Here is a 14,953-nt window from a genome sequence, read left to right on the forward strand (position 1 = left end):
GTTTACTAGTAGAGTTTATTAAAATAATTATTACTAATTGCAGCAATTTTTTATAACGATGTAGCTTGCAAATAAGTAGTTTGAATAATTGATGTCGTTAGCATCACAAAGTTAATTAAGTTAACAAAGTTTTAAATAGCATGAGATATTTGTACAAATAAAATGCGTTACTTGTAGCAATAGCCTAAAGTAAAGGAGGAGAGCTTGGCATTTAACGTGGCAATAAGTAAGTAAAATCATAAATGCTAATTTAAAAACAGGTAGAATTAATTTTTGTATCTTCTTTAATGTGTTTACAATATAACAAAACTGCTATTTAGTTATGCGGTTTACGGGCTTAAGTAAGTTTGTGAAAATGTATCTTAGGTGGACTTTGCGGTGTATTTATATTTTAAATAAAAATTACACGGTGTTAGTATGCTACATTTACAGGTGCAATTTCATAACAATGAGTTTTATTTATAAAGACAAAGGTTTGAAAACTAAAACGCGGTTTATAACATTTGCCTTGTTCGTTTTAAACTTCGCAAACTTTGCCAACTGCAATAATTGCTTCCAAGTCCACTTGACCAGGGCCCATTGTAATAGTACGCTCTCTGATTCGAGTGACCCGCAACTCTTGGATGACGTTGTTACAGTTGGCGAGTCTTTGGACCAGTCAGCTGCCATAAGCGAACTTAAGCAAGAAAATGAAGACCTGCAAAACAAATTCACAAAAACTTACGAGAGCTTAGAAGAGACGATTGACTACTTGAAGAACAAAATGCTTAACTGGAGCAAATCTCAAGGTGATTTTTTTGTTTGTTTTGAAAATTAATAACTGGTTAAGCAGCTTAAAAGTCGAAACTTGTCATAACTATATTGACGATAGTAATTAATAAGTTAAAACACATGTTAAGTTTTTTTCTGCAATGGTTAAAAGTTTAAAAATTATTCAATTTTTTAGCCTTATGTTTAATATCTACTTTTTTTATCGTTTTTTGTTTGATCCAAAAATTTGTATTTAGATAAAAATTTCTATTTTTTTTATAGTAAAAATTACGGAACAACAAGAAAAAATACTGTCACTAGAAACGATGGTCTTAACACTGCGAAAGAAAAATATTGGTAATATAAAGTTTTTATGTTTTTACTTGATTAAAAAAATAACATTGAGTTTTAATTTCAGATCTGTCAAATGCAAAAAGAAACCAACAAGAAAAGCTTAAAAGTACGAAAAACTTAAAAAGAGTAGTCTTTTATTTCTTTAGCTATAAAATGTTTTCATTATACCACTAGTTAATGATAAACCTTTTTTCTATATAAGTTCGCTTTAAATAGTATAGGCTAAAGTTTTTGGTCCTAAATATTTTTAAATTAAACATTTAAAGTTAAAAATACTAATTGCTTTTGCACAAATACTAAAAACGAATAGTTTTAATTTATAAATACGTTTTTAGTCAAAAACTTACATTAGAACAGTTCAAAACACAAATTCCTTAAAGTAAGTTTTTATACTTGTTGATTATCAGTCTTTTAAAATAATAACATTTTTTTGGTAAATTAATAAACTTATATCATTTTTAGCTGTGCTGAAAGATAAAAGTAGTCTCGTTAAACAAGTGAGAAAACAAAACACAAAGCTTACAGGTAGTTTTATGAAAGCATCAAATATTATTAACAACTTTTGTTTACAGTTGTTTGAAATAATGCAATAAACTTGCAGCAAACGATGTTAAAAACGAGATTATGATGGATGAAATGGCAGAGCTAAGGCAGGAAATAGCAGGTAATAGACTAAAATGTCAACTAGTCAATTAGTTTAGTACTTAAAAATGTTAAGAGTCAAGGTGAGGTGACTGAGTGTTGAAATCAAAAAATTGTTTAAATTTCATCATCAAAGTGATAGAAATGCTAATTATGCATTTTACACGCGCAAAACTTTTATAACTACATATGTTTCTAGCAATTTAAACTTTAAAAAAAAAACACTGTTTAAAGATTTGTTGTATAATTAGATATAATTAAATAGATTTCTTTTTAACCTTGTTTTTTTCTTTATTAACATTAACTTTAAAATGTTTTGAAAATTGCTAGTATACCTTAAGTTTTAGATTTCATTATCCTAAACAGGTTTTTTAAATCTTATATAATTATAATTTTAATTAAACTTCAACCACCTTAGTTAGAAAGTTACACTTCAAAACAAAGTTAGAAGTAATAACCAAAAAAATTAAATAAAACTAATTAGATTTTAAAATAATCTACAGAGGTAAGAAAAGAAAAAGCAGTTTTGAGCTACCTTTTTAGCAACGCGACAAAGCAGTTTAACTGTTCAGGTATACTTTATACTTGTTTATTTTTACTTTTTAAATGAACAAAAGTTATTTAGTAAATTTTACAGAAACAGCAAGTGATACAACTCTTGTTGAATTGGAACTGCTAAAAGACGAATTAAAAGGTTAAAATTGTTTACTAAATAATATTTTGGTGCAACAATAACTGCATTAAGTTTAGCGTCTAAAGATAATTCAGCAAGCTAAAAAAAATATTACAGTGCCCCGTTGTATTGAAATAAGTAAAATATTGTTTTACTAATAAATTCTAAATACATACAACTTGATATATAAAAATAGTTTTTTTTATAATAACATAAATACTTAACAAATACGTTTACGCTTTTTGAAATACTTAAAACTAAACATTAATTAAATTTTTTATAGAAAAATTTTTATGATTAGATAAATATGCTTTTTTAAATTTGTTTTATAAGATATTCTTTAAGATTTTCTTAATTTTTAAGATATGTCAAAGTGTTGCAGCTAGATAACTAATAAGAATTATGTTAATAAATTTTTTTATTGAAATATTATACTTAAAACATAAATATAAGTACTTAGTACATTAATGTCGTACATTTTTCTTTTTGATATTGATATACTTTGCAAAAGTTTGATAGATATTATTAAATTAAAATGTAAAAAAACTTAAAATTTACTTTTATTAATTTTGTACAAATGTGTTATGTCTTCTGGAAGGTCATCTATTTGGGTTTACTTTCTTATGGATGTGCATTTACTATTACTTTTTTGTATGTACTAAGTTATCGCCTTTTATATTAAACAAATAAGTTTAGACTTATAAATTAGTTCTTTATAAAATTAACGTTGTTTATTTTTTGTTTATGTATGTTTTTTACCTTAAATTGTTGAATATAAACTTTATTTTTGTTTATTTTTTTTCTTGTCTGTCCTGTTTAAGTGGCTCAGGTTTTGATGCCTTAGTCCAACATTGCACAATAAACAAAATAATGCAAATATTATTTTTTGAGTTGTTTTTAACTGTAACCTTGTAAATAAAGAATAAAATTTGCGTTTGTTTATTTTTAAGTCTTTCAAAATTACTTACAGCTGAGAGAAGGGGCAAAAAGCAAATGCTTCAAACTCTGAGTGAAGAAATTGCAGATTTAAAAATGAACTGCACAAACGACGAAGGTGGGAAATCTAAGCATTCATAAAAATATCATATCTTTATTAAATTAATTAAGTTTGTTTTTAGGTCTTGAAATACATGTTTTTTTCTTACTCTTTTGTCGTTTTTAACTTTAAGTGAAAACCAAATAAGTTGAATAATTTAGTAACCAATTAGTATCCGGTACAATTTTTTGTTTTAATACGTAAATTTTATGAAAAATAAGCGTTTTACATGTTCTTGAGGTATCTTTAAATAAACTTTAAAAAGCTTTAAGTAATAACATAAGAGTCAGAGACACGTAAGAGCTTACGTATGAAACATATAAAATTACATATATTTAGAGCCTAAGCGCAAAATTGCTGTTCAAAAGTCCATTCCTCAAAACTCTGAAGTCCCTTCGGTCAGGACAGCTCTTCTCAGCACAAATGCGGAGTTTACGTGCCAAGAGGGCGAGTCTCGATACAATGTTGAAGATATGTCGTTAAAACTGGTTGAATCTCTCAACCTCGGAACTGAACCACCAGATTTGGTTTGCGATGTGGATTGCGATCGGAACACATGGATTGTTAGCATTTACCTATTTCAAAAAGAATAATATGCAAATACTTTAAGTTTTTATTTTGTACTTTTAAAATTCGTTTGATTTCTGAACCAAACGTTTTTCAGAAAATATAACAGTATCATCATTTTTTAAGCTCTGCAAAGCTTCTCCAAGTAGTTTTTATTAATATTTTTCGTATTTTGTATACTTATTACAATGCTTCAAAAAATTTTTGCATAACACAATATTGAAACTTAAAATAACGATGCAATTATCATCGACGTTTTAGTTTTACTATTTTAAAATTAAACAAACTTAACCTTTGTTATGAAGTATTTTATACTTATGAAGTTTGTACTTTTCATTACTTACATTAATTTTTTTTCATACTTAAGTGACTCTGTTAGTTACAAAGCGTTTTGTTTGAAGGTAATACAGCGACGGTTAAACGGTTCTCTTGAATTTGATTGCAATTTTGAAGAATATAAAAATGGCTTTGGAAGTTTAAATCACGAGTTTTGGTTAGGTTAGTACCTCCTTACCAAAAATAAAAGTTACAAAATTTTAGTTTTAAAGCAAGTTCTTGAAAAGTAGACATCAAGACTTATGTTAAATTGGTTTAAGACAAAGTATCCGTTACATTTATGTATCAAAAACATTTTCATGAACTTTCTAAACCGTGTTTAGGTAATATTATATAGGTGTATAGGTGTTAAGTAGTCAAAAAAGTTTACAAATTCATAGATTTCAATATACAAAACATGTAATTTCAGAGATTGATTGTATTGCAGAAATATACAACTTTTTTATAAATATTTTTACTTTTAAGATAAAAAAAATCACTTATATTTTTGTCTACTTGATTACTTGGTTTAAACTTTGATCAGACGTAACTGTCTAGTGTATAGCTTAAAGCGTTTAAAAGTTATTTGTTTTAGGTCTAATATATCTTTTAAAATATCTACGAGAGATATCTCAGACAGTTTAAAAGTTTTTTTCATGATTACAAAGATTAGTGAGTATCCAAGTACTATTCTAACAATTAACAATGCATTTTTGAAAAACCAATTGCGACATTAATGAGAATAAAAAAAGTTTAACATTCAGTAAACTAAGATACGCGTAAAGTTTTAGTCGTATTTTATTAGAAAAGTATATTTATACGATAATCTTTATAAAACTGCTTTTGATATATCACATAATTCCACCTTACGTAAGAAAGACTTTCGTAAAAATTTTGAAAAAAAAAACTTAGGACTGAATGTTTAATAGTTGTTATATATGAGAATAGATTTAAATAGGCTTTGAAAAAATTACTATTAGGCTTAGAAGCAATTCATCACCTAACAAAGAACAACAAGTACAAGCTCAGAATCGACCTGGAAGATTGGAAAGGCATCAAGTGGTTTGCAGAGTACGAGTAAGCTTGCAGTTAACTTAAAAATAAATATTCAGAGAGAAAAACGTTTTTTTTTTTCAGTGAGTTCTCAGTTGGTCACGGGGACGGCTACGAGTTGAACGTGCATGGTTACCATGGCAACATTAAATCCTACAGCGGTGAGTAAAATTTATTAGAAGAACAAACCATAAACTATCATTATATTAACTATTAACATCGCAAACGAATTAAACATCATTATTTGATGATTTTAAGAAAAAAACTATTCATAAACTATTTAATTATTTCTTAACACATTTTTTTTGCAGTCTACAGTTTCGAGCGCTTGAGCGGCATGAAGTTCACCACGAAGGACAACGACCAGGACAAGTGGCAGTACAATTGCGCCTCCTACCGGTTCAACAACAAGTACATCCATAGTGGCGGGGGTGGTTGGTGGTACCAGTCCTGCTCCCAGATGAACCTCAACGGGAAGTACTACGACTCGAGGAACCTTGGCGAGGTTTTCAACGCGAACCCGTCTCATTCGGACGGAATGTTCTGGAACACGAACAAGCCCACCGGTATGCTGAGCAAGTACTCGTTCAAGACTTCCCAGATGAAAATTCGCCTGAAAGACTAAAATTTGTCTTGTTAATTTAAATATGTAAGAACGTATCTGACTAAAGTTTTTTATTTTGAAAGATTTTTTTATTATTTACTTTAATGACCTTTTTTTTGTGTACGATGTAGGTTTAGGGTTTAGATTGAAAATGAGCTTAAAAATAATAAATCTAATAACTTTAAAGACTAAGCTTGTAATCATAAAACAATGGTATTTGTATATTTGCGGTTTTTGTTCCATAGTTTTAATATTTTCACGTTCAACTATTATTTTTAGTATTGTTTTAAATTGTTGCAAGGCAACTATGTACACTTATAAACAAAAAAGTTAAAAAAATTGGTTGTTGAAAATAGTACAGTATTTTTATATTCTAAGACATTGAAGCCTTTATGTAGTTATGAACAAACAAAAGTTTTATTGTCAGCATGGAATTTTGGTAAACACATTACTGGTAAATTTGCGCGAGCGACACGTTTTATCTTGGGTTTGTATCAAAGTCATCGATTTATTTTCAGATTAATATAAGTTGCTTGAAGAGTTAAATGAATGTTGCCTGGCAGTAACATGTCAGTAAATTTTCACTTATTTGTTAAAGTCAATAATGTAGGCAGTAATTCAGTTAATGTTGAATAAACTATGATAAGTCATACAATAATATAGTCCGAAAGTAAAACTGTTCACCAGGTATAACAAAATTAAAGAGTTTAAACTAAGATTATTTGGAGTTAGTTATAAATTTTAAAGCTTACTTATTTATTTTTTAAGTTGCAGTACAACCTAAACGTTTAAATAATTTTTAATTATTAAATCTTCAACTTTGATGTGACTGAAGTATTTTAAGTTATTTTTTCAAAAACAGTTTTTGCTTTTAAAAGTTATAATTAATTACTTTTACAATAAATTACAATTATTTATTTTTTAAACATAGTTTGTTTTATAGTTTAAAAAATATATAAACAAATAAAAGTAACGTAAATAATATTCAATATTTACAACTTCTAATGTAATTCTCTCAAAAATATTTTACATAAAACTAAAAACAATTCAAATAAATTTTGTAAAATAATCCATTTATTAGTATCCACTTTATAGAAAATTAAATTATAAATAAAATTAAAACCATACAAAGATAATCTTTTTTAAAAGTTAAATAAATAAATTTGTAGCAAAAACTTTTTCTTTGTACTAATAGCTGACTTTAAAAGACTAGCAAATTCTGGACAAGATATTTAGTTGTATCCATGGTGAATGACTTAATAACCGAAAGGTTTTTTGTACACCAGGTCCTTAGACTAAACTTTTGAGCGCGTTTTTATCGTTTAATAAACAATAAAAGCAATAGAATAAAAATAGTAGTTAATAGTTACTTATGTAGTATACAATTTCTATATACTTTTGTAAAACCTAACAAGTTTGTTTTCTTATTTTATTTTTAAGCATTGATACATAGCAAGATTTAATACATAGCAAGCTTATTCTAAATTCACAAACAAAAAAAAGTTTCATACTATAAAAACCTTTTAGTTTTCGAGTTTTAGGTAACATTTTAGCTTTGTGTATTTTATTTACTTGACTTTGTAATTTTCAAGTAAACAAACTTTATTCTTTAATAAACCTAAACTGTACTAAAACAGTAAAAACTTAATTCAATACTAAAAAAGATTTAAATATAGGTGTAAATTTAATTTTGTTACCGTTTAGTTTAAATGCGAAGACAAAAAAAAAACAAAAAAATAAAATTTATTAATATTTTCAAGATGTAAACTCAAAGTTTAAAACTATAGAAATATATGACCACAAAAGTAGACTAAGTATGTTCATTTTACAAAACTAAGTTTAGAAATAAATTCGTTAACGTGTTTAATGAACTTTAATAATATACGCTTCTTATTTTGTTTTTTGAACAACTGAAGACTATTGGAAAACAATTGATCTTGATTTTTATAGTTTAAAAAATTATTAACTCAATAGCTTTTAAATTTCTATTGAACTAAACTAGTTTACACTAAAACTTTTCGAAAATTAAAAGAGTTTTGTGCACTGATAAATATTTTAAAATACTTCTGTTGCATTTTTTTTCTGCATATCAAACTGCTACTAATACATCTTATACCGACTTGTCATTTAAACTTAATGCTTGTAAACGTTTTTTTGAGCCATTCAACCGATAAATAAAAGTTTAAACATTTTGCCAAATAATATTTAATTTGTGGAAATATACCATGTAGTTTTAGTTTATAAATTATCAAAATCACTGATTTAATGTTTTTTAAATTTGTTGTTACACAAAGTATCTCACTTTATTTAAGAAAAGTTATTACTAAACAACTTATAAAACTACCTCTTTACTCCTAATTAGAGTTAAGGTTTTACCGAAGTAAGAAAAATGTACAATAACAGTTAAAACTAATAAATTTATTTCAATAAGTTTAACTATCAAATCCGTAAGACTTTAAACTTGGATGATTTTCACAAGCCATAAGTAGCTTTAGTAGAGAGCATTCGTCTTCTACTTTTGTATTTAACAAAGTTATGCTTTCGATAGATTTATGACTTCTTATTTCTTCTATAATTAAGTTGACGTCAGCTTTTGTTAAAATGTTTAAAGAAGTTGTTTCTTTACTCCCTAAAATATTGCAAGTGATATAAAATTAAGTTTGTATGTTTGAGTACAATATATTTGTTATTTAAAGTTTTTTTTGATAATTTTTTTTATACTATATTGATATTTTAACATATCTAAAACTATTTGAGCATATATAAAACTAGTTAGTATAAAATTTGAACAACTTAATTATGAAAAAGTTGATAACGTTTAAAGTATAAATGAAATTTACTGCATGCTAAAGAAATGCTTAACAAATTTAACTGATTAATATTTGTTTTGTGTTTGTTTTATGTTAAAAAAAACTAAATATTTATTAATTAATCTATTTCTTATTTGTTTTGGTAAGTAGGGTTAGAGGTAAGTGTTTAGTTTTATGGTTTTAGACAAAATAAGTTAGAAATAAGGGTTTAAATGTTAGTACTGAACCATTATATTTTTAGTGTTTTTCGTTTTCCTAATTACAACGTAATGTAATAAAAGTACTACTGCAGCCGACCCTTAACAATGTCATTTGAAGCGTACTTTAAAAAACATACAAAAATTTTAAAACATGATAGAACTTAAGATAACATAGAATAACAAATTGTAAGTGGCAAACGTTTTTTGATGTTTTTTTAGTTAAAATAAGCTACAAAAAACTCATTCTATTACATATTTTAAAAATAATTTAAACATTTATACTTAAAGGTTTTCAGTTCATGACTATAAACATGTTTAGATTAACAAAGTTACTGTAGTAAAAGAAGAATTAAGCAAAAGAAAAGTTAAGGGTTGTGTAAAATTGCTATTTATTATTAAAAACAATATAAAGATTGTTCGTAATTCTATTACTTAATTTTAATATAAATGTTATTCTTAGTTATTATTTATCTAATTTTTTGTAGTTAGAAGTTTTTGATTGAAAAACTTAGTAAACTACGTAAAAAATAAATTAAATATACACATTCGTTTTAATACAAGCGCTTTCTGTGATTGCTAGGTAATTACGGGTGTACGACTATTAAAACTCGGACAATTCTAATTCTTTAAAAAAATTTGAAGGACCACAACTCAAAAAGTAATCTATATTTGAAAATACAACGTATGTAGGTCTTATTAGTATCTACAAGCCATTTTTAATTTTTTGAAAAACTTTAAATATTTTCTTAGATGTGGCTAAAATAGTTTTTTTTTAATTAATTTATTTCTATACGCTTAAATTGAAAATGAAAAATCCACTTTACTCTTTATCAAATACGTTAGAACAATGAAGAGTTCTAAAAAAGTTATTTTCCTAAAGAGACTAATTAATTTTGCAGAAACAGCATTGCTGATTTTTGAAACACTTTTATTCTATTATTAGCAGTTCTAAAAAAAGTGAGAAAAAACTATTAAATGGTCTAGCTTTATTTATCTTAAAATCCATACCTGAAAGGTCTACCACCTTGATGGAGCTAAAGTTTTGGGCAAACCCTGAAAATAAACATAAACTAGTTTATAAGTTAAAATATATTAAAACAAACCTAAAAACTAAATTTTAAGTGAATCTGAATAGTACATTAAAGTAATTAAGCATATTTTTAGTCAAGACAAATAACTATATATGTGAATCTGATAAATCTTTCAAAAACAATTAAATAAAGTATAAAAATCACTTAATGCGTTTAAATACTTCGGTTATTATATATATTCATAAAAACTATTTACAATACAAATTTATTTCTAATTAAATTTTCCTAAAAGTTTAAGTATTAAAAGAAGTTTAGCGTATTAATAAAAAGCGATACCTTTAAAAAACCTCGATAATTTGTTAGTGAACTTTCCTCCAGAAAAATCTAGATTGGTAATGTGTCTGCTTACTGCCAAGTGATGCTTTGCTGCAAGTAGTGAGCATTCTCCCATGCCTGTGTTGGCGAGATTTATATCTTCGAGCTGAGGTAGATCTTTTAAAGTTCGCATTAAAAAGCAAACAAGCTCATCTCCGATATAGTTGTTGCTCAGATTTAGCTTTTTTAAACTCTTCAACTGTCTTAAAGCTTTTATAAAATGTTTGATAGGTGCCAGGTCGAAAAATAAGTTTGAACTCAAGTCAATTTCTTGCAACGTTGAGCTGATTGATTTGCTTGACAGCAATTTGCTCATTAGCAATAGTTTTTCAGATGATAAGCAGGCTCTTTGAAGCACTAGGGACTAAAAAATAAAGTTTTAGATGCTTAAGAAATACTTTGAAAACGACATACAAATAGTTGCTTCATTTTGTTTTTACTTCGAAATTGTTTATATACAAAACTATATAAGCTAATCAGCTGTAGTTGAAATAAATCTAAACCATATTAATATTTTTTACTTAATGTAATGTAAGTTATATTTTAAATATGTTATAAATATAGTCTTTAGTATTTTTCGCTTCATAGATTCTACTTAAACAACTTTCCAATAATTTATTGTTATTTATTCATATCAATACGAATACGTAAAACTTAGAAAAATCAGTTACAACCCAGTTTGTTTATATTATGACATCAAAATAAACAAGAAATATTTAACTTTTTATCTTTGTGGTATTTTCAAGAAAATAGGGAAATAGTTTCTGTTTATGAACAGTTTGCAATAATTAGGGACATATTTTTTATAGTATTTGTACACTGCTGTAAAACCAGAACATCTTAGAGAACACAATTAGATATAAATCTAGCATTTAGCTCAGAAAGCTATAATACTTAGCTAAGAAGTATACTACTAAAAGTAAGATTGTCAAGAAAACAACTATAGGTCTATACCTTATTTAAGGAGAACAAATATAAATTTTAATTCTGTAAAAGTTTATTTGGTGAACTAAGTTTCGCTCAAAGAGTTCCAGTGCTTAAAAAATACAAAAAATTTTCTATTTAAATATAAATTTATTTAATGAAAAATTTATAATCTAAGTACACCATTTTCATTAATTATTACTTAAAAGAAAATTTAAATTTTATTTACTACAATATGTATCAACCAGAATGGTATATTTTCTAAGGTAAAACTTTTTGTTACTTTTACTAATTAAATTTTTGTAATTTGAAGCTATCTGATCTAGCAGTTTTATCTTCTGCTAGATATATATATATATATTGAATATATTGAAAAGCTCCTTCACTTTGCAAAGACTTAAACCTAATTTACAAAACAATATTAAAAGCTTAGCACAAATTATTTTTAATTATTTGCTATTAAAACATTAAATTTATTGAATAAATAAAAATGGTAAGAACCATTAAAAAAATCAGTCACAGTCTTATAAATTATAAAGTTTATATTTATTTAAAAGCATACAGGAAGATCATTATTAATGATACTAAACAAAATGTTTTATTACAATAAATTTAAAAATTAAAATGGGATGAAGGTAGTCTTCCTCTTTTGATTTTAAAGACCGAACAGGATTGAATTTTAGATAAATATAAATAAAAATGGTAAGAACCATTAAAAAAATCAGTCACAGTCTTATACAACCACTTTGAAGAGATCTTTCGTTTATTAAAAAACAAACATTTTCAATTCGGTAGAAAACAAAAAAATATACTAGCAATTAGAGAAAGTAAATTAAATATTTTTAGCAAAATTTAAAATAAAACTAAAAACTACCATATTATTATAATACTGAATTTCATACTTTTACTTTAAAATTAATGGAACACTTATATTTGAGATTAGTCAGTAAAGTTTGATATTATTTTTCAATTTGAGAAACTGAGAAAAAGACACTTTGGAAAATTATTTTTGTTTACTGTAACTAAGAAAAACTATTTCTATAAACAACAAACAATTAAAAAAAATCCCCTAGTATTTTACTTGATAAAAAATTTTTTTTGATGACATTTTCAATTTTTTATTATTAAAACTATTCCTTAAAAACACTGTTTAAATTAATTTTTGCCTTAGTTTTTTTAATCCACCATTGTTCTGTGTAGTCTAAATTAGTTCTTATAGGGCTTTCTAAAAACTGGACTGTGTAGGCATTTTCTATCTTTTCTGGTATATTGTTTTTGTGAAATTTATTATAATGTATAATTAGAGCAAATTGGTCTTTTATTTCATGGTTTAGTTCAGTTTTATTAATAAGTTAATTTTAAGGAATAGTTTTAATAATAAAAAATTGAAAACGTCATCAAAAGTTTTTAGTTTTATTTTAAATTTTGCTAAAAATATTTAATTTACTTTCTCTAGTTGCTAGTATATTTTTTTGTTTTCTACAGAATTGAAAATGTTTGTTTTTTAATAAACGAAAGATCTCTTCAAAGTGGTTGTATAAGACTGTGACTGATTTTTTTAATGGTTCTTACCATTTTTATTTATATTTATCTAAAATTCAATCCTGTCCGGTCTTTAAAATCAAAAGAGGAAGACTACCTTCATCCCATTTTAATTTTTAAATTTATTGTAATAAAACATTTTGTTTAGTATCATTAATAATGATCTTCCTGTATGCTTTTAAATAAATATAAACTTTTTAAAACTTCGGAAATGTTTCTTATTTGGGTCATATTTATAAAAATAAAACAAGATTTGTAAACATCTATGCTTTATACTTAATAATAAAGCTAGTTAAAATAAAATAAACTATTTGAAAAAAATCCTAAAGTGTATTTTTAGATTAACAAAGTTATCTTTGTTTAATTTTGTCAGTAAACATAAAATTAAAAGTACTTGCAGAGTTTAATATTTTTTTTCTTTAATTTTACAACCTGTATGTAATGAAATGAGTTAATTTTTTTCATCACCCCTTCAAAAGAGTCGTTCATGTTAACACAACACAAGCTTAATTCACTTATCGACCAGCACCATTCAATATTCGATACAAAATTTTTCAAATCATTTTGATTTAGCCGAAGTTTTTTCAAGTTTAAATTGCGTAGTGGAATTAAATTGTCGTGTTTACTATTAAACACTGATCGAAACAATGTTATAGTACAAAAGTCAATTTCTAGCATATCTAGATAGATAAAATGCTCAGTACAAACTTTCACTAAAGAAGAATAACTGTTTATATTAAATGTTTCATTACTCTCAAGCATCATAGTAAATGATCGCAAGTGAATGTCTTCTTTAGAGTTTTGTTTTATTGTTTCGACGAATCTTTCAACATAAAACTGCTTTGCTTTCTTAATTTCTTTGAGATCAAGAACCAGTAAAAAGTTAAAGTTGCAAACTAACTTTGCTATAAGCTCAAGCTTACTTGCGCAAAGGCCATGTATTTCTATACTTGAAATCCATGGTCTTAGTGTGAATATTCGAGGAAAACCCTTGCAACTTAAAAATGGTTTCCATGTTTTAGATATATACAGCATGGCGTTTTGTGTTCTATAAGAAACATTATTGAAATCTTTAAACTGTAATACTTTTTGATCTTTTCTGTCACATACGGTTTTAAAATTACTTCCTTCAAAATTTTCAAGCAAAGTAGAAATAATTAACGGATCACATTTGCTCTCATAAACGAGTTCCAAACACAATTGCTGGGCAACTTGTTTAAGATGTTCTGTTAAAATTAATTTTTTTTTAAATTGTCATCTAGATTATTTTCTAAACATAACTCTTACCATTTTCAGTCTTTTTTATTATACAAACAGTATAATCTATTACAACTTTGTGATTGTGTTTACTAGCGAAAATAAAAAAGTATTTAGACTGTATCACATCTTCTAACGTCGTATAGTGTTTCTTTAGAAAAACTTTTTTAATCTTCTCATCAAATGTGGAAAAAATTCTGTTTTTTTTATTGCATAACTAACAATATTAATTTTTACAGATTTAAAAATAAGTTGTCTTACTGGGACGATATAAAATCTTCAAAAAGAGCAAAATTAATTTTGAAGAAATTATTTTCTGAATTTGCAAAACCAATAGAGTATAGCTTTGAGAAAATTGGCATGTTTTCATGTTTTTCATAAAGTTCACCATACCTTTTTTGTACAGTATTTGTGAGTAAACTTGTCTTAAATTTATCAGTTAATTCAGCTACAGCCAGCTCACACCTGTTAAATAGAAGTTAGGTCGGTACAAAACTTTTTTATCCTAACAAAATATTCTAATTTTAGTGTTGTAAATTTTAGCTTTCCTGATTAATCTTGATATCTACTAAACTACTACTTTAAAGATTTTTTTTAACTTTTAGTTTATTAAAAGCTTTAATACCTTTTGCAAGCAGCACTGAAAGCTTCAAAAAGGCTCAAGTCCAGGTTTGATCCACTTTCACGTTGTTCATCAATGTAAGCAATCAACAAAAAAGTCAAGCTCGGTTGTTGGTAGTTCATTTTAAAAATATCTGGGCTCAACAGCTTTAAATCGTTTAAACTGCTCGTACACTTTGATTGAAAATTTTTCGCACTC

The 14,953-nt window shown here is 25.8% G+C and overlaps 2 protein-coding genes across 2 annotated transcripts; one reads left to right on the top strand and one right to left on the bottom strand.

Moving 5' to 3' along the window:
• Nucleotides 1-440: 440 nt before the first annotated feature.
• Nucleotides 441-6,389, top strand: LOC145829455 (uncharacterized). The gene is made up of 13 exons (XM_082937246.1): nucleotides 441-788; nucleotides 1,033-1,107; nucleotides 1,169-1,210; nucleotides 1,567-1,629; nucleotides 1,706-1,768; nucleotides 2,250-2,318; nucleotides 2,384-2,440; nucleotides 3,390-3,473; nucleotides 3,795-4,018; nucleotides 4,424-4,520; nucleotides 5,318-5,414; nucleotides 5,475-5,551; nucleotides 5,702-6,389. The coding sequence occupies exons 1-13, from the start codon at nucleotides 449-451 to the stop codon at nucleotides 6,013-6,015; spliced, it is 1,602 nt and encodes a 533-aa protein (XP_082793372.1). The 5' UTR covers nucleotides 441-448; the 3' UTR covers nucleotides 6,016-6,389.
• A 2,037-nt stretch (nucleotides 6,390-8,426) lies between these two features.
• LOC145828608 (uncharacterized) lies at nucleotides 8,427-14,035 on the bottom strand. Its single transcript, XM_082936365.1, has 4 exons — nucleotides 13,800-14,035; nucleotides 10,372-10,774; nucleotides 10,013-10,057; nucleotides 8,427-8,623 (listed from the first exon to the last, which is right to left on the bottom strand). The coding sequence occupies exons 1-4, from the start codon at nucleotides 13,812-13,814 to the stop codon at nucleotides 8,427-8,429; spliced, it is 660 nt and encodes a 219-aa protein (XP_082792491.1). The 5' UTR covers nucleotides 13,815-14,035.
• Nucleotides 14,036-14,953: the final 918 nt, after the last annotated feature.

The sequence above is a fragment of the Thalia democratica genome, chromosome 2 (genome assembly GCF_965202585.1).
Source record: "Thalia democratica chromosome 2, ktThaDemo2.hap1.1, whole genome shotgun sequence".
Classification (NCBI taxonomy): domain Eukaryota; kingdom Metazoa; phylum Chordata; class Thaliacea; order Salpida; family Salpidae; genus Thalia; species Thalia democratica.